The 13427-nt window shown below is 57.4% G+C and overlaps 7 protein-coding genes across 7 annotated transcripts; 2 read left to right on the top strand and 5 right to left on the bottom strand.

Moving 5' to 3' along the window:
- Positions 1 to 250: 250 nt before the first annotated feature.
- Positions 251 to 1387, bottom strand: CCMA1212_009416 (uncharacterized protein; the record flags this gene model as incomplete). The annotated part of the gene is made up of 1 exon (XM_073706500.1): positions 251 to 1387. One exon carries the CDS (start codon positions 1385 to 1387, stop codon positions 251 to 253), a length of 1137 nt encoding a protein of 378 aa, XP_073555120.1.
- A 431-nt stretch (positions 1388 to 1818) lies between these two features.
- CCMA1212_009415 (uncharacterized protein) lies at positions 1819 to 3708 on the bottom strand (the record flags this gene model as incomplete). The annotated part of the gene is made up of 2 exons (XM_073706499.1): positions 1819 to 2161; positions 2216 to 3708. The coding sequence occupies 2 exons, from the start codon at positions 3706 to 3708 to the stop codon at positions 1819 to 1821; spliced, it is 1836 nt and encodes a 611-aa protein (XP_073555119.1).
- An 880-nt stretch (positions 3709 to 4588) lies between these two features.
- On the bottom strand, positions 4589 to 6502 carry CCMA1212_009414 (Anaphase-promoting complex subunit cut9; the record flags this gene model as incomplete). Its single annotated transcript, XM_073706498.1, has 2 exons — positions 4589 to 6339; positions 6406 to 6502. 2 exons carry the CDS (start codon positions 6500 to 6502, stop codon positions 4589 to 4591), a joined length of 1848 nt encoding a protein of 615 aa, XP_073555118.1.
- A 466-nt stretch (positions 6503 to 6968) lies between these two features.
- CCMA1212_009413 (Imidazoleglycerol-phosphate dehydratase) lies at positions 6969 to 7798 on the top strand (the record flags this gene model as incomplete). Its single annotated transcript, XM_073706497.1, has 2 exons — positions 6969 to 7309; positions 7386 to 7798. The coding sequence occupies exons 1-2, from the start codon at positions 7039 to 7041 to the stop codon at positions 7796 to 7798; spliced, it is 684 nt and encodes a 227-aa protein (XP_073555117.1). The 5' UTR covers positions 6969 to 7038.
- Positions 7799 to 8083: 285 nt separating this feature from the next.
- On the bottom strand, positions 8084 to 9476 carry CCMA1212_009412 (Arginine biosynthesis bifunctional protein ArgJ; the record flags this gene model as incomplete). Its single annotated transcript, XM_073706496.1, has 2 exons — positions 8084 to 8999; positions 9049 to 9476. The coding sequence occupies 2 exons, from the start codon at positions 9474 to 9476 to the stop codon at positions 8084 to 8086; spliced, it is 1344 nt and encodes a 447-aa protein (XP_073555116.1).
- A 1636-nt stretch (positions 9477 to 11112) lies between these two features.
- On the top strand, positions 11113 to 12539 carry CCMA1212_009411 (putative translation initiation factor eIF-2B subunit delta; the record flags this gene model as incomplete). The annotated part of the gene is made up of 2 exons (XM_073706495.1): positions 11113 to 11661; positions 11718 to 12539. The coding sequence occupies 2 exons, from the start codon at positions 11113 to 11115 to the stop codon at positions 12537 to 12539; spliced, it is 1371 nt and encodes a 456-aa protein (XP_073555115.1).
- Positions 12540 to 12833: 294 nt separating this feature from the next.
- On the bottom strand, positions 12834 to 13022 carry CCMA1212_009410 (uncharacterized protein; the record flags this gene model as incomplete). The annotated part of the gene is made up of 1 exon (XM_073706494.1): positions 12834 to 13022. One exon carries the CDS (start codon positions 13020 to 13022, stop codon positions 12834 to 12836), a length of 189 nt encoding a protein of 62 aa, XP_073555114.1.
- Between the last annotated feature and the right edge of the window lie 405 nt (positions 13023 to 13427).

Here is a 13427-nt window from a genome sequence, read left to right as displayed (position 1 = left end):
GGACACATGTGTTTTGAATGACAAATCTTGGCTGGATTACACATTGATACGGGGCATCGAACATTGGCTGTTAAATGTTAATGACGTGTTTGTAGAGCTTGGTATGCTAGGGGCTGAGATGCCAGAACCTTCATCAGCCTCGCGAGAAAGACGCACAACTCCGACCATCACCAACAGCTATAAGAGCTGAACATGCCAACAACACCCCTTGAAAGTAGCAGCATAGTCCACTTTGAACATGACCCATCAATCATCCCTGACCATCCTCAAGATAATCCCTCCGGAACGCTATAACAACGTCAGCAAGCTCCCAAAGCTCACCCCCAAGTCTTTCAGAGAGAAACTCACCTCCAACAATCAACCCACTCGCATACATCACCCTCGAAATAGGCCTCAGCTCCCCCTCTCCCCCCCCCTCATCGAACCACCTCTCCCAAAACGCCATCACCTCCTCCGCCCTCGCCCTCAGCCCCTCCCCAGCATCCCAACATCCCACCCCCAGCACCGTCCCAAACTCCCTAAACGCAAGCCTCCCCTCCGCCCTCTTCATCCTCGTCGAGCTCAGCAGCTCCCCCGCAACGGGCAGCGCCTTGTCACAGAACCTCCCCGCCCAAGCCTCCTCCTTCCACAGATGCGCCGCCCACAGACCCATCCCCACGTCAAGATAATCCGTACCGGGTGAAAGGCTCCCCTTGCGGTTCATCAGGCCCCAGTAGTCGTCGACTTCCTTCTGCAGGACGTTCTCCCTGTGGCCTTGTCTCGCGGCGGTATGCTGGAGTAACTTGTACACTGCGTATCCCGTCGCCGCATCGAGGTGTCCTTCGCTGGGGACAAGCACAGTCTTCATGTCCATTGATATCTTCCACACCATCTTCATCCCGCCAGAAAGGCAATGTACCATGAACCGGGCGTGGATCGCCCTCGCGAGCTGAATCCCCAGATCATTGTACTGCGCCTCATCTGCCGCGATAGAAAGCCTGTTGAGCGCAAACATCCATATCGTCAGGTAGTGATGGTACTGGCCGTCCCCATCGCCCCCCTTGGCATCCATTTTCCCGATCCTGAGGCCTCCTCGGAGGGGCTCTTCGTCTGTTGCCCCGTCTAGTCTTTTCTTTCCGTCTCTTGTACGCCCGAGGACATCGTGCACCGTCTCGACAAGGCGTTTTGCTAGGGTGAGATACGCCGGATTACCGGTCTCTTTGAATAATGTGATGAAGTTGACGACTCCAAAGGCGTCTGTCCAGAGATACCGTCCGTGATATCCGCCGGCGCCAGGATCATCGGGGAAAGCCCAGGACTTTGCTTCGTCGGGGGAGAGCTGGTCAAAGGGGCCGTAGACCGTCTTCATCGCTTCCGTGAAGCGGCTGAGCTTGTCCGGCTTCGACATGCTGTATCGTTTGAGAGGTTGAACTCGGGACTGAAACCTGATGCACAGACGTGGCCGGAGCCATGAAGCAAACAATTTCATCGTGTAAACTGTTGCGGTGAAATAAAATGTTTATGGGATGTGATGCCATGATGACGCCTCCATGATTGGGTGGTCAGCCATCTCGACGTTAGTTCATCGACTATTCCGCTGGGCGCTGCCACTCAAGGGTAAATCTTAAACTCAGCCTATCTTTTTTTAAATGTTCATTGAGTTTCACTTATTTATTGGGATAGTCCATTACATCTCCCAGTCAATCAATACCCGTATAGCCGGAAACATACAATCTCTATCAAAGCTTGCCAACAAGGTTCTGAGCATCCGGAGCAGGGCAGTCCCTACATATCATTACATACAATACAAAATGATTCACCTCACAACTCCAACTCCTCCTAGGTTCTCCCCAGCGGCCCCTCGTACACCCCCATAGGATGCCTCATCGCAAGCGGCCACAACTCAAACAAATGCTGCGTCTGCATAAACACCAGCGGGCCCAAATCACCCCACAGCAAGCTCCCCAGCACCCGCACGACGCCCTTGTACCCCGGCGACTCGTCCGCCCGCTCCCCGTCAATCTCATTCGGATCGTAATCCGCGTCAATGGCCATCACAAACCCCTTTTGCTGCGGAATTGGCTGGAGATAGGAGTCGATGACGCCCTTGTCTGCTGCTAGAAGGATGTCCATGTGGACGCCGGATGGAAAGTCCTCGGACTCTCTGACTGATTGGAACCGACTGTGCAGTTTCATTAGCATGACTTCGTCGGACGGTGTATAAGTGCATACGTACGTTCTGAGGGCATCGACATCTCCATCCGCGACACCCAGATCCTTCGCATCTCGCCAACACACCTTGGACCGTTGCCTAATCACCTCAACACCCGTCAACTCCCTCCCCCAATCCTGCACATCCTCCTCAAACTTGGTCTTGAAAGTCTCCCACTCCTCATCCGTATGATCATGCGACAACCGGTACGCGACGTACCCCCACTCAAAGTTCGTCTCGGTACCAAGATACTCGTTCGCCTTCGTCACCCAAAGCTCCTGTCCAAACGTCACAGGCTCTCCCCTGAGCTCCCTCCTCGCCTGCTCTTGAGCCCTCACCTGGCACTGCGCCGTCTGCGCAATATCCGACATCACCTCAAAGCCAGTCGGCAGCCCAGGCGGGACGTCCATGCCGCCGCGCTCCTGGCCAAGCCACAGCTCCGTGCGTGACAGATACTTTAGTCTCAAGTAGTAATCGCCCTTCCGGGCATGTGTGTTTGCCGAAAAGGAAATGGGCTTCTTGCGGTACGGCTCAGCGGCATCTGGACGCGGCGGCGCATCGTCCTGAGCGGCAAGGCCTTCTCCCTCGTATCCGTCCATGGGCAAGAAGATGCCAGAGTCCGCCTGAGCCCCGTTCTCCATCAGATCGTGGAGTCTGTCCGTCAGCGTCCATTGGCGCGAGCTGACGTCGACCGTTGAAGGAGTGGCCGCAAGCTCTTCCAGAACTGGGCGGCGAAGACGGTCGATGCTGTCAATGACCCAACGGTGAGACCGCGCCGAGATGAAGTTGTAGTGAGCCTTGATATACTCGTGCCACCGCGCCGCAATCTGAACCTCGGGCTGGCCCTCCAGCCTGTTCTTTGCATTGACCGCATCCTCAAAGTCCTTCAAGTGTCCCCAGATGAGGTTATACGTCTCCCGCAGCGCACTCTTGATCGGCGGCAGGTTCAAATAATGAAACGCGTTAGTCACGGCAGAGATGTGTTGACAAGCCTCGTGAAAGTTGTCCTCGGAATCAAGCCCCAGCTCCTCCCACCGCCTCTCAGAGAGCGGCATGATGCCCTCCCACAGCCTCGACTTCATCGCGTGAAGCTCCTTCGAGATGGGCACCAGCCGGTCCGCGTCCTCGTGCGAACCGATGCGCATCGCAATCTGCTGTATGGGGATCTCGTGGCTGGCGTCGAATGGAGGCGGCGCCCACGACGCCAGCGGCTGCTGGATCAGCATCACAATCTCCTCCGACAGGGGCGTGAACGAGGACCGGCTGCCGTCGGACAAGGTGCCGAACATGGTGGACTCGAGAAAGTGCGGCAGCGTCTGGGGCTCGAGGATGCGGTCGACGATCCACAGCCTCGATTCGAGCTCGCTCTGGGGCGTGTCGGGATGGAGGACATGGTCCAGCGCCCCGGACGGCGTGTTGCCTCGGGCGATGCGGTTGTTGCTCATCTGGTCGGTGATGGCGGTCCCGTTCTGGCTGAGCAGAAGGTCAAGATTGAGGAGGATATTGGCCATGTTCATCTTGCTGTCTTGTGCGTAGGTCCTGACGAGATGGAGGCGAGAGTTGGTGAGAGTTGGGGTTGAGAACCCGTTAATGCCCGCCGAGGGGATCCAGATGGTAGAACGACCAGGGCCGAATCTCTGAGGACGACAGTGGAAGAACCGAGTGCACTGAGTGATCCGACACCTCGACACAGCTCTTTTCATCTTCTTATATCCCCTGAGAGCGCTTGATGAGTCGAGGTAGTGAAATCCGGGGCTCAACGGCCAAGTGGGCTGACAACAGGCAGGTTGGGTCTAACTCGCTGTGGCTGCCTGGCGTGCCTGGCTAGTGCGGGAATTGGCGAAAAACAAACAGCACCAGAGGGTTGTTGTTAGCAGACTTGAGTCGCTAGCTGGAGCTCTCAAACACGCTGCAGCTCGTCCAGGGGTGTTGCCGGAAGCCGGTGGGCATTTGCTTGAAAAGACATGAGGGAAACAATGTGAGAATCATGTAGTATTCGTGACTTGATCGAGGTGTCAACCCATCTTGCGTCGTGGTTGTGAGTTGTTCACAGTAAGCGCCATACCCTCCCAGAGGAAATTCTCACAAACAGACGACAACAGTAATGATACCCCTTGATTGTAACGCAGACCCGTCCCTGTCAAGTCGCAAACGACATTCTGCATGCTCCGTTCAACCAGAAAAGACAAGCCAGAAAGGCAAGGGAATCCCTGCTGTATCTCTATTCCCATCCAGGCAGTCTGATTCCACCAATTTCCCAATCACCCAAGGTCTCGGAAGCAAAAAACAAAGGAGATGGAAACAAAACAAGTCAAGTGCTCAATCGCCAAAACGCCCCAGGTTAGCCACGCTCACTCCCGCGACCTCTTCGATGCCCCGATACACGCATGTTGCCTCCTAGACCCCGTCATTGTCGTCGTCGTCAGTCATGTCCATCCCGGCCCCGTGGTTTTCGTTGTCGCTGTCGTCGTCAAGCAGCATCGTCCGCCGCCTGCCCAGTCGGCCCTTTCCCTTGTCCATCATGCCGCCGCCCGTCTTGTTGCCATACACCTTCAGAGACGCCTCGGCCTTTCGCCTCTCCAGCTCCAGATCGAATTCCGCCAAGTCTTCTGCCTCCTCTTCTGCGGCGCCGTCCAGCAGAGCCGTCTCTTCCAGCGCTTTATTCAGCAGCTCCGTCGCAATGCTATCCTGGGGCTGGATCGCGAGGGCCTCGTGAAGGACAACAACCGCCTCCTGTGGCCTGTTCTGTTCCATCAAAATGAGCCCCTTGGCGCTAAAGATTGCCGCATTCTTGCCGCCTGCCCGCAGCACCTCGTCAAACTCCAGCAGTGCTCGGTTGTAGTGCCGCAGCCGGCGGAACGCGTGGCCTAGGTTCGTTCTCGCCGCGAGCCATGCGGATGGCTCGCTGTCGTTCTCGTCGGCCACCTTGAGGGCGGCTGTAAAGTACTGGACAGCTTCTTTGGGCCTGTCCTGATGGTACTTGACAATGCCCATCTCGTTGAGAAGCAGCGGATCCGTCTTGCACAGCCCGTAGGCAGTCTTGAGGAACTCCTCCGCAATGGTCATGTTGTTGAGCGCATGGTTCTGCATCCCGAGGAATATCTGCGGCAGGTGGGTGCCCATGAAGAGGCGCGCCGCCGTCGAGTACGCCGAGATGGCCTGGTCGTGCTCCCCCTCCTCGGCGAATGTGTGCGCGAAGCCTATCCAGGCAGGGCCGAAATGTGCGTCCATCATGCTCGCTTTGCTAAAATACCGCCTGGCTTCTGCAATCTTCTTGATGCTGAAATAGTAGATGCCCACGGCCAGCCACGTACAGGGCTCCTCGGGGTGGCTGTCTGCCAGGTCGTGGGCTATCAGGAACAGCAGGTTCTTCATCTTGAGCTCGTAGAGACATGCCAGGTGAACGGGGTATATGGCGAAATTGTACTTGTCCTCCTCCAGGATGGCATTGGTGATGGTCAGGGCATCTCGGTATCGGCACTGCGTATACAGCAAGTCGGCGCGGGCGAGCTGCAGGTCGGGGTTAGCGGCCAGCTGGTAGTGCGTGGACAGCGACTCGTAAGCCGTGTCGAATGCCGCGGGATTCCTGTACTTGGACAGCCGCGTCGTGTAGAGCATCTTGGTGAACTCGGCCGCCTCCTGGGAATGGATCGAGTCAAAGTCCAGGCTGTCGAGGAACTGCCACTCCTCGTCTGGCGACAGGAGCGAGTTCTTCATCAGCTGCTGGAACGCCTCGAAGCACTGCACGTCGATGCGCACCGCATCCTTGTAGCACTCCTTGGCCCGGTCAAAGGCGTTTTGCTTCGCATAGCAGATGCCCCGGAGGAAGCACATAGCCGCCTCGAACCGCCGGCTCGCCGCCTCTTCGTCCGCGGCGTTGTCCTCCCGCCTTCGAGTGCTCCGCGGCTGGTTGGAGGCCTTGCGCTTGTTGCTCGAGCCGTTGGCGATGAGGTGCGTCGGATTGCGCTCGCCGAGGACGGCCAGGGCCTCTTCGAATCGGGACTGCTTGATGAGGCAGTGGCCGGCAAGATAGCGGCAGGCCGGGTTACGGCTGATGAGATCTTGCTTGGAGAGGAACGACTGCGCACGTGTGTAGTTGCCAGTCGCAAAGTGGACTTGGGCCAGCCAGAAGGCATCGTTGTCGTCATCTGTAATCGAGAAACACGCATTAGCCGAGATTCGCAGTCCTTCAATATCTCCACTGGTTGACAGACTGGTCATGGCGAGGAGCTTGTCCCCGATAAAGATGGCCGATTCATATTGCGCCTTGTTGAGGGCATCCTGCCTCCATTCCCGTAGAAACTCCTGCATCCTCTAGCATCGAGAGGGGTACCTTGACATGACCGCCGGGAAGGGGGGAAACAAAGAAGAGATGGAGCTGAATCAGTATAATAAGAGAGAAGAGAACAAATCAGTAATAGGTATTCAGCAGGGTAACATGGCGTCAGTGCCTGGCTGCAGAGGGTATCGCAGTTCGTATATCCAAAGCCAGTGTCGATGCTGACGCGAGAGTATGTCTGAGGCGCGCAAAGTTTGTTTGCTTGCCGTCATGTTGCCAGGGAGTCGGGCTGACAATTACAGCTGTCCTACAAGGGGGTGGCCTCAGCAGATAGCGGGGTTGTCCCGCTGAAGCTACCCCTCATTACAGGGAGGACTCAGGCCCTCATTCCCTGGGCAACAGGCCAGCGGCGAAGAATGGAAAAAAAATCCATGAAGAAACTCCACCGAGTCCGATACAGGAGCGAGTCAGGTTTGCGACTCTTCAACGCCCAAGAAGTATTATCCCACCACTTGATTCCATCACGACTCAACTCCCCAATCGCATCACCACCAAGCCGCTCACAACAATGGCCTCCTCCCTCCCCGTCCGCGCCGCCGCCCTCGCCCGCGACACTAAGGAAACGTCTATCCAGATCGCCCTTAGCATCGACGGCGGCCAGCTGCCCAAGGATGCCGACCCCCGACTGCTCGACATCACCAGCCCGCACGCCTCGCAGTCGAGCGCGTCGCAGGTGATTGCCATCAACACGGGCATCGGCTTCCTCGACCACATGCTGCACGCGCTAGCCAAGCACGCCGGCTGGAGCATGGCGCTCAACTGCAAGGGCGATACTTATAGTGCGTCTCTGTCGGATCTCTGCGATATATGACCGTCTTTGCGACGAGGACCTAGCTAATCGACGTCCTCAAACAGTTGACGACCACCACACCGCCGAAGACTGCTGCATCGCAATCGGCGACGCCTTCGCCAAGGCCATGGGCACCCTCAGCGGCGTCGCCCGCTTCGGCTACGCCTACTGCCCCCTCGACGAGGCCCTCTCGCGCGCCGTCGTCGACCTGTCCAACCGCCCCTACTCCGTCGTCGACCTGGGCCTCAAGCGCGAGTTCCTGGGCCAGCTGAGCACGGAGATGATCCCGCACTGCCTGCAGAGCTTTGCGCAGGCCGCGCGCGTGACGCTGCACGTCGACTGCCTGAGGGGCGACAACGACCACCACAGGGCGGAGAGCGCGTTCAAGGCGCTGGCTGTGGCGATCCGGATGGCGACGACGAGGGTTGCGGGCAAGGAGGGAGAGGTTCCCAGCACCAAGGGGACGCTGAGTGCGTAAAGAACGAAATGAGGGGAGAGAGAAAGAGGAGAGCAGAAAGAAAAAGAGTGTGAATGGGTTATAGAACGAAAAAGATGTCGCAGTGGATGGAGTTTGGAGTATTTGTTGGGCATTGGCCCCCCTGATGAGGTGCGGTTGGATATCTCGGGCTATACGAGACGAGCTTTGGATGGCAATCTCCATTGCGATATGAATAGAAATCATTTGGATACCCAATCTACTATATGCGTACAGCCAAACACCGTTTTATTGCCCCTATATATACATTTTTCTCATACAGCCTCTTCACGTCCTGTAGTCTCCGTTAATCGTCACATAATCGTGGCTAAAGTCACACGTCCAGTGAACGATGCTCTTATCACCCGTGCCCAGCCTCACAAGAATCTCCAAGTCCTCCATCTCGAGAATCTCGCTCGCCCGCTTCTCATCCACATTCTCCGGCTCTCCATTCACCAACAGCTTCAGCTCCGCCGAGCCATCGGTAGGAACAAACGACACGCTCGTCCGCTCGGGAATAATCTCAGGAACGTCGTTCACGGGCTGTCCGGGAGGAGAAATCAAGGCATATCCAGCGGCGCACAGGATACGGCCCCAGTTGGCATCCTTGCCGTACAAGGCCGTCTTGACCAGCGGCGAGCGGGCAATAGCACGGGCAATCTCGCGGGACGCAGCCTCAGAAGCTCCATCGACGACACGGATCGTGACAAACTTTGTAGCGCCCTCGCCATCACGCACGAGGTACTTAGCCAGCTCGGCAGAGAAATCAGTCAGGAGGTCGCGGAAGGCCTCGTAGTCGGCAGACTGCTCCGACGAAATCTCGGTTCCGCCAGCAGCCCCGTTGGCCAGCAGCGCGACGGTGTCGTTGGTCGACGTGTCGCCGTCAATGGTCAGCGCGTTGAAGGAGCGGTCGACGGAGTACTTGAGCAGCGGGTTCATCAGGGCCGGGGCGATGGGGGCGTCGGTGGCCAGGATGGTGAGCATGGTGGCCAGGTTCGGGGCCATCATGCCGGCGCCCTTGGTCATGCCCGCGATGCGGTACTCGACGCCGGGGGACGAGGGCAGCGAAAAGGTCCTCGACATGAGCTTGGGGAAGGTGTCTGTGGTGCAGATGGCCTTGGCGCAGTCCAGCCAGTGCCGGTGGGAGTCGCCGGCCTGGTGGTAGGCCATGGGGATGTGGTCCACAATCTTCTGGATGGGAAGCCTAGGAGGAGTAAGTCATAGCAATTGACCTGTATATAATTTGCACTGACCTCTGCCCAATGACTCCCGTGCTCATCACCAGCGTCGAGTCGTCGCTGCCGACCCTCTGGTCCGTCGTCCGCGCCATGCTCGCCGCATCCTCCAGGCCTCCGACACCGGTCACGGCGTTGGCGTTGCCCGAGTTGACAATGACGCTGCGCAGGCCGGCATTGGCCCTGCTCTTGAGGATGCCGCGGCTGAAGGTGACGGGCGCCGCCTGGAACTTGTTCTTGGTGAAGACGGCGGCCGCCGACGCCGGCCGGTCCGAGGTGACGAGGGCCAGGTCCGGCTTGGTGGTGTTGCCGGGCTTGACGCCGACCAGGACGCCCGAGGCCAGGAAGCCCTTGGGGTAGGTGCCGGACGAGGGCACGTACTTGAGCTTGGCCGGCGGGATGGCGCTGGCGAGGCCGGTGGAATAGGCGCGCTTGAACCTGAGCATCTTGGGCGGTGGTGGTTTCGATGTTGTTGGGGGAGGTTTGAGCTGGGCGGGAGCTATAAATTCTGCTCGGGTGTAGAGGAGCTACGAGTCAAATCCGAGGTTCTGTGTAGGAGATGACAATATGCAATTCTGTATTATTTCTATCCTTTTGCAATTGCTGAAGTATATATCCATGAGGATTCAAAGGACTATTCTGCCTGCGAGTTATGTCTTGTGGTGAACCCGGAATCGGCGTCTCTTGGTGAGTCAACCAAGATTCTGAAGCATCCCAGCTACGAGATACGTATGTAATGCGAGGTACACATCACCAACCCTCAAGAACCGAGAGACATTGCTGAGCAATGATAGCATCAAACATATCAGCCGACTATCTAGACATCAGACATATTTTTTGATCATCGCCCTCCTCGTTTCTTCATATCAAGCCCTCAATTGTTGCTCATTACCTCTAGAGGTACCTTATACAGCTTCTGCCTGTTTGGCTGAGCAACATGAGCAGTTGCCTGCACCAGCCTTGAGCTCAATTCACCACTACACCAATTCTGTACCCGTAACTGCTTACCTAACCGCTGACTCACTCCCGCCCCACACCTTGCCTATAAAACCTCGTCTGCCCTCCCGCCCTTCTTTCGCCTTTTCTTCTCCTTTTTCCTTTCCCCATCCAAGTGCACGGGCGTTTTCCTTCTCCGTGAAGCGATAAGCTGAGAGAGGAATTTTGCTAGTTGAAAACTATACACTGACCACTCCTGGCTGGGTTCGCCCGGCCAGGGAATATTTGGAACCCTTTACAAGCTCGCTTTCGAGGAGTTTTCTCTTTTCTTTCATTGCGGTTGGTCCCTGGTGGGCTGGCGTGAAGAAGGATTCTAGGGGGAGGTGGATATGGTGATGCTATGGAAAGGATCGTGAAGACGAGGGAAAGACGCGTCATTGACTGAATGATGGAGGATTTGATTCCGGTGGGCGTTCTTGATCGGTTTGCTGTGAAGGTGTTCGTTGGAGCTGTCAGCTGCGTAGCCTTGCAGCAGCTTGTGACTGAACATCCCAGCTGAGAAAATGAGGTCGAGTCGCGTCTTGTTTTGACCTGGTGAAGCTGTAGCATCATGTCTAGAGCTTTCCCCATGATTCCAATCCGCGAGTCCGCGAAATAGAGCTTCAACCGCCTATTTGAGACTCTTTGAGACTCTTTAAAATCTACAAATAATTCCCCAAGCTATCCATACCCCATGATTTCAACTGTCTGACTGCTTGTCCGCCCACAGTCTTTCGCCGTAATCCATCGTCCGCAAACAAACTGCCTTCAGCCTCTCCAAATCTTTAGCGCGGGGCATCGTTTCCCACTTCGATTATTTTGCAGTGACTCAAACGACGAGAGACCCCACCTTGAACCTTCACAAGCCATTTGACGGACTGACGCACTTTTGCATTCTTCAGACGGTGTTTGTTTCTTCCCAGCTGGAACCTCCAAGGACGGGCCTTGCGGCGAAATCATCCTCAGTATTCAGCAGCTCGAGTCGGCGGCGATTATTGCGACAAAAGCTTGCCTCTCCGACGACGACTCCCGCCTCTCTGGCGATACTCTCCTCCGCTCTCCCTCTGCCTCAATTCCACCCCGACGTCGCACGCACACAACCATCCGATGGCAGCAGAAGGAGGCCAGCCTGCGCCGAAAAGCGAGGCTCCCGCAGAAAAGAAGGACCAAGCCCAGGACCAGAAGAAGGGCTCCAAAGACCAGACCAAATCCGCCGCCGCAGCACCAGCCGAGGGCGCCGGCGAGAAGAAGCTCTCCAACGCCGAGCTGAAGAAGAAGGCCAAGGAGGAAAAAGCAGCGAGGAGAGCGGCAGCCAAAGTCTCACAGCCACAGCCTCCGGCCAGCGCGCCGGGCCAGGCCGGGGACGGCGCAAAGGGCGGCAAGCCGAAGCCCAAGCAGGACGGACAGCAGGCAGGGAACCAGCATGGAGGAAAGGCGGCGGCTCCGCGATCCGCCGCGCCGATGCCCGCGCCCAAGGAGGCGAAGCCTTCGGTGCCCGAGTGCTTCAGCCATCTGGCCATGGCCAAGGGCGTCCACCTGACCCATGCGGACAAGGACGTCCACCCGGCGGTGCTGCTGCTGGGCCAGCAGATGAGCACCATGGCCATCAGTGATAGCACCACGCGGCTAGAGGCGACTCTGCTGGCGTTCAAAAAGGTATGATGGAACTATGACTATCCGGTTACTGAGGGCACATCTGATGTTTGAACAAGGTCATCGATTCATATACAACCCCCCACGGCACCACGCTCTCCCGACACTTCACCTCCCACGTCCTCAACCCGCAAATCGTCTACCTGACGGCATGCCGCCCCATGTGCTTCTCCATGGGCAACGCCATCCGCTGGCTCAAGCTGCAGATCAGCAAGATTGACATTGACATGGCCGACTCGGACGCCAAGAAGCTGCTGTGCGAGGCCATCGACAGCTTCATCCACGAGCGCATCACCCTCGCCGACGTCGTCATAGTCAGCACCGCCGCCGACATGATCTCCCCCAACGGCGACGACGTCATCCTCATCTACGCCCACCACCACCTCGTCGAGCGCGCCCTGCTGCGCGCCCGCGCCGACGGCAAGCGCTTCAAGGTCATACTCGTCGACGACCCCTTTGAGCGCGTCGGCCTCGCCCACGCAAAAACGCTCGCCGCCGCCGGCATCCCCGTCGCCTACGCGCCCGACCTTGGCGCCCTGCGCACCAACCTCCAGGAGGCGACGACGGTGCTCGTCGCCGCCGAGGGCATGTTCAGCAACGGCGCCATGTACGCCCGCGCGGGAACCTGCGACGTCGCCACCGCCGCCTTCGACCTCGGCATGCGCGTCACGGCCCTGTGCGAGACCATCAACTTCACCGAGCGGGTGTCGATAGACTCGCTCACCTACAACGAGATTGATCCGGAGCGCAACACGGACGAGGAGTTTCGGCTGCTGTTTGACACGACGAGGGACAAGTCCATCTCGGCCGTCGTGACGGAGCTGGGCATCTGCTCGGCCAAGTCGGTGCCTGCTATTTTGCGGAAGCTGGAGGAGCTGTAGTGGACTTTGCGTAGCTAGAAATTGGAAGAAACGAAGTAAAATGACCGGTAGTCCAATCAGTGAGTCATTGTGAAGTATTTTGTGGTTTTAAATCTCTCTTTCAATGCGTCTCGGTTGGCTCGTTCGAACTTGATAAGTGCCATGCGCTGGTCATGGTGAAGCCCATCCCCCATTCAAGCCCAATCCCACAACCTCTATATATACAATTCTGCTCCCCCCCCCCCTCCTCCTCTATTCTTCCCATTTTTTCGTTTCGTTTCGCCCTTGCTCCCCAAAGTTCGTAGTCCCGTCCGTTCAGGCGCCCTGCCTCTCCGCATCCCGCTGGGCCTTCCTCGCCCTCTTCTCCAGCAGCGCCCTCTTGCGCTCGTCCAGCACCGCCCGCTGCCGGTCGTCCACGCCCTGCAGCCAGTACCCGAAGCTGGCGCCGCCGGCCGCGTACACGGGGTACGCCCACAGCGAGCCCTTGTTGAAGAAGGGGCGCATCTCGATGCCGACTTGCCAGAAGCGGACGGCGAGGCCTTTTTTGCACGCACCCCATCACTGTATTAGCTTCCATCATCTCCGACGGGATTTAATGCTGAGGGGGAATTGATTGGGAGGGTTTAGAGAGGAGAAGAAGTGGAATGCGGGTGAGGATGGGGGATTGGAGAGGGATCGAGAAGGAGGGGGGGGATTGGGAGAGCGTGGGAGGAGACATACCGAAGCAACTCCAAAACGCAATTCGATGAACCATCTTGATCGCAGGAAAACTTCCTCTTCCTCGAAATGCCTCTAAGAAAGAACTTGGTGCTGAGACAAACTGAATGTCTCCCTTAGTCGTAATTCCGCAGCCGCAAGCGGAGAATTTGAGCCGCTTCCTTCGTGGTGGGAGAGTCAGGGAGCTTTGGG

Source organism: Trichoderma ghanense (genome assembly GCF_004382785.1).
Source record: "Trichoderma ghanense strain CCMA-1212 chromosome Unknown scaffold_16, whole genome shotgun sequence".
NCBI classification, from domain to species: Eukaryota; Fungi; Ascomycota; class Sordariomycetes; order Hypocreales; family Hypocreaceae; genus Trichoderma; species Trichoderma ghanense.
This window is presented reverse-complemented; position numbering and strand designations above follow the sequence as displayed.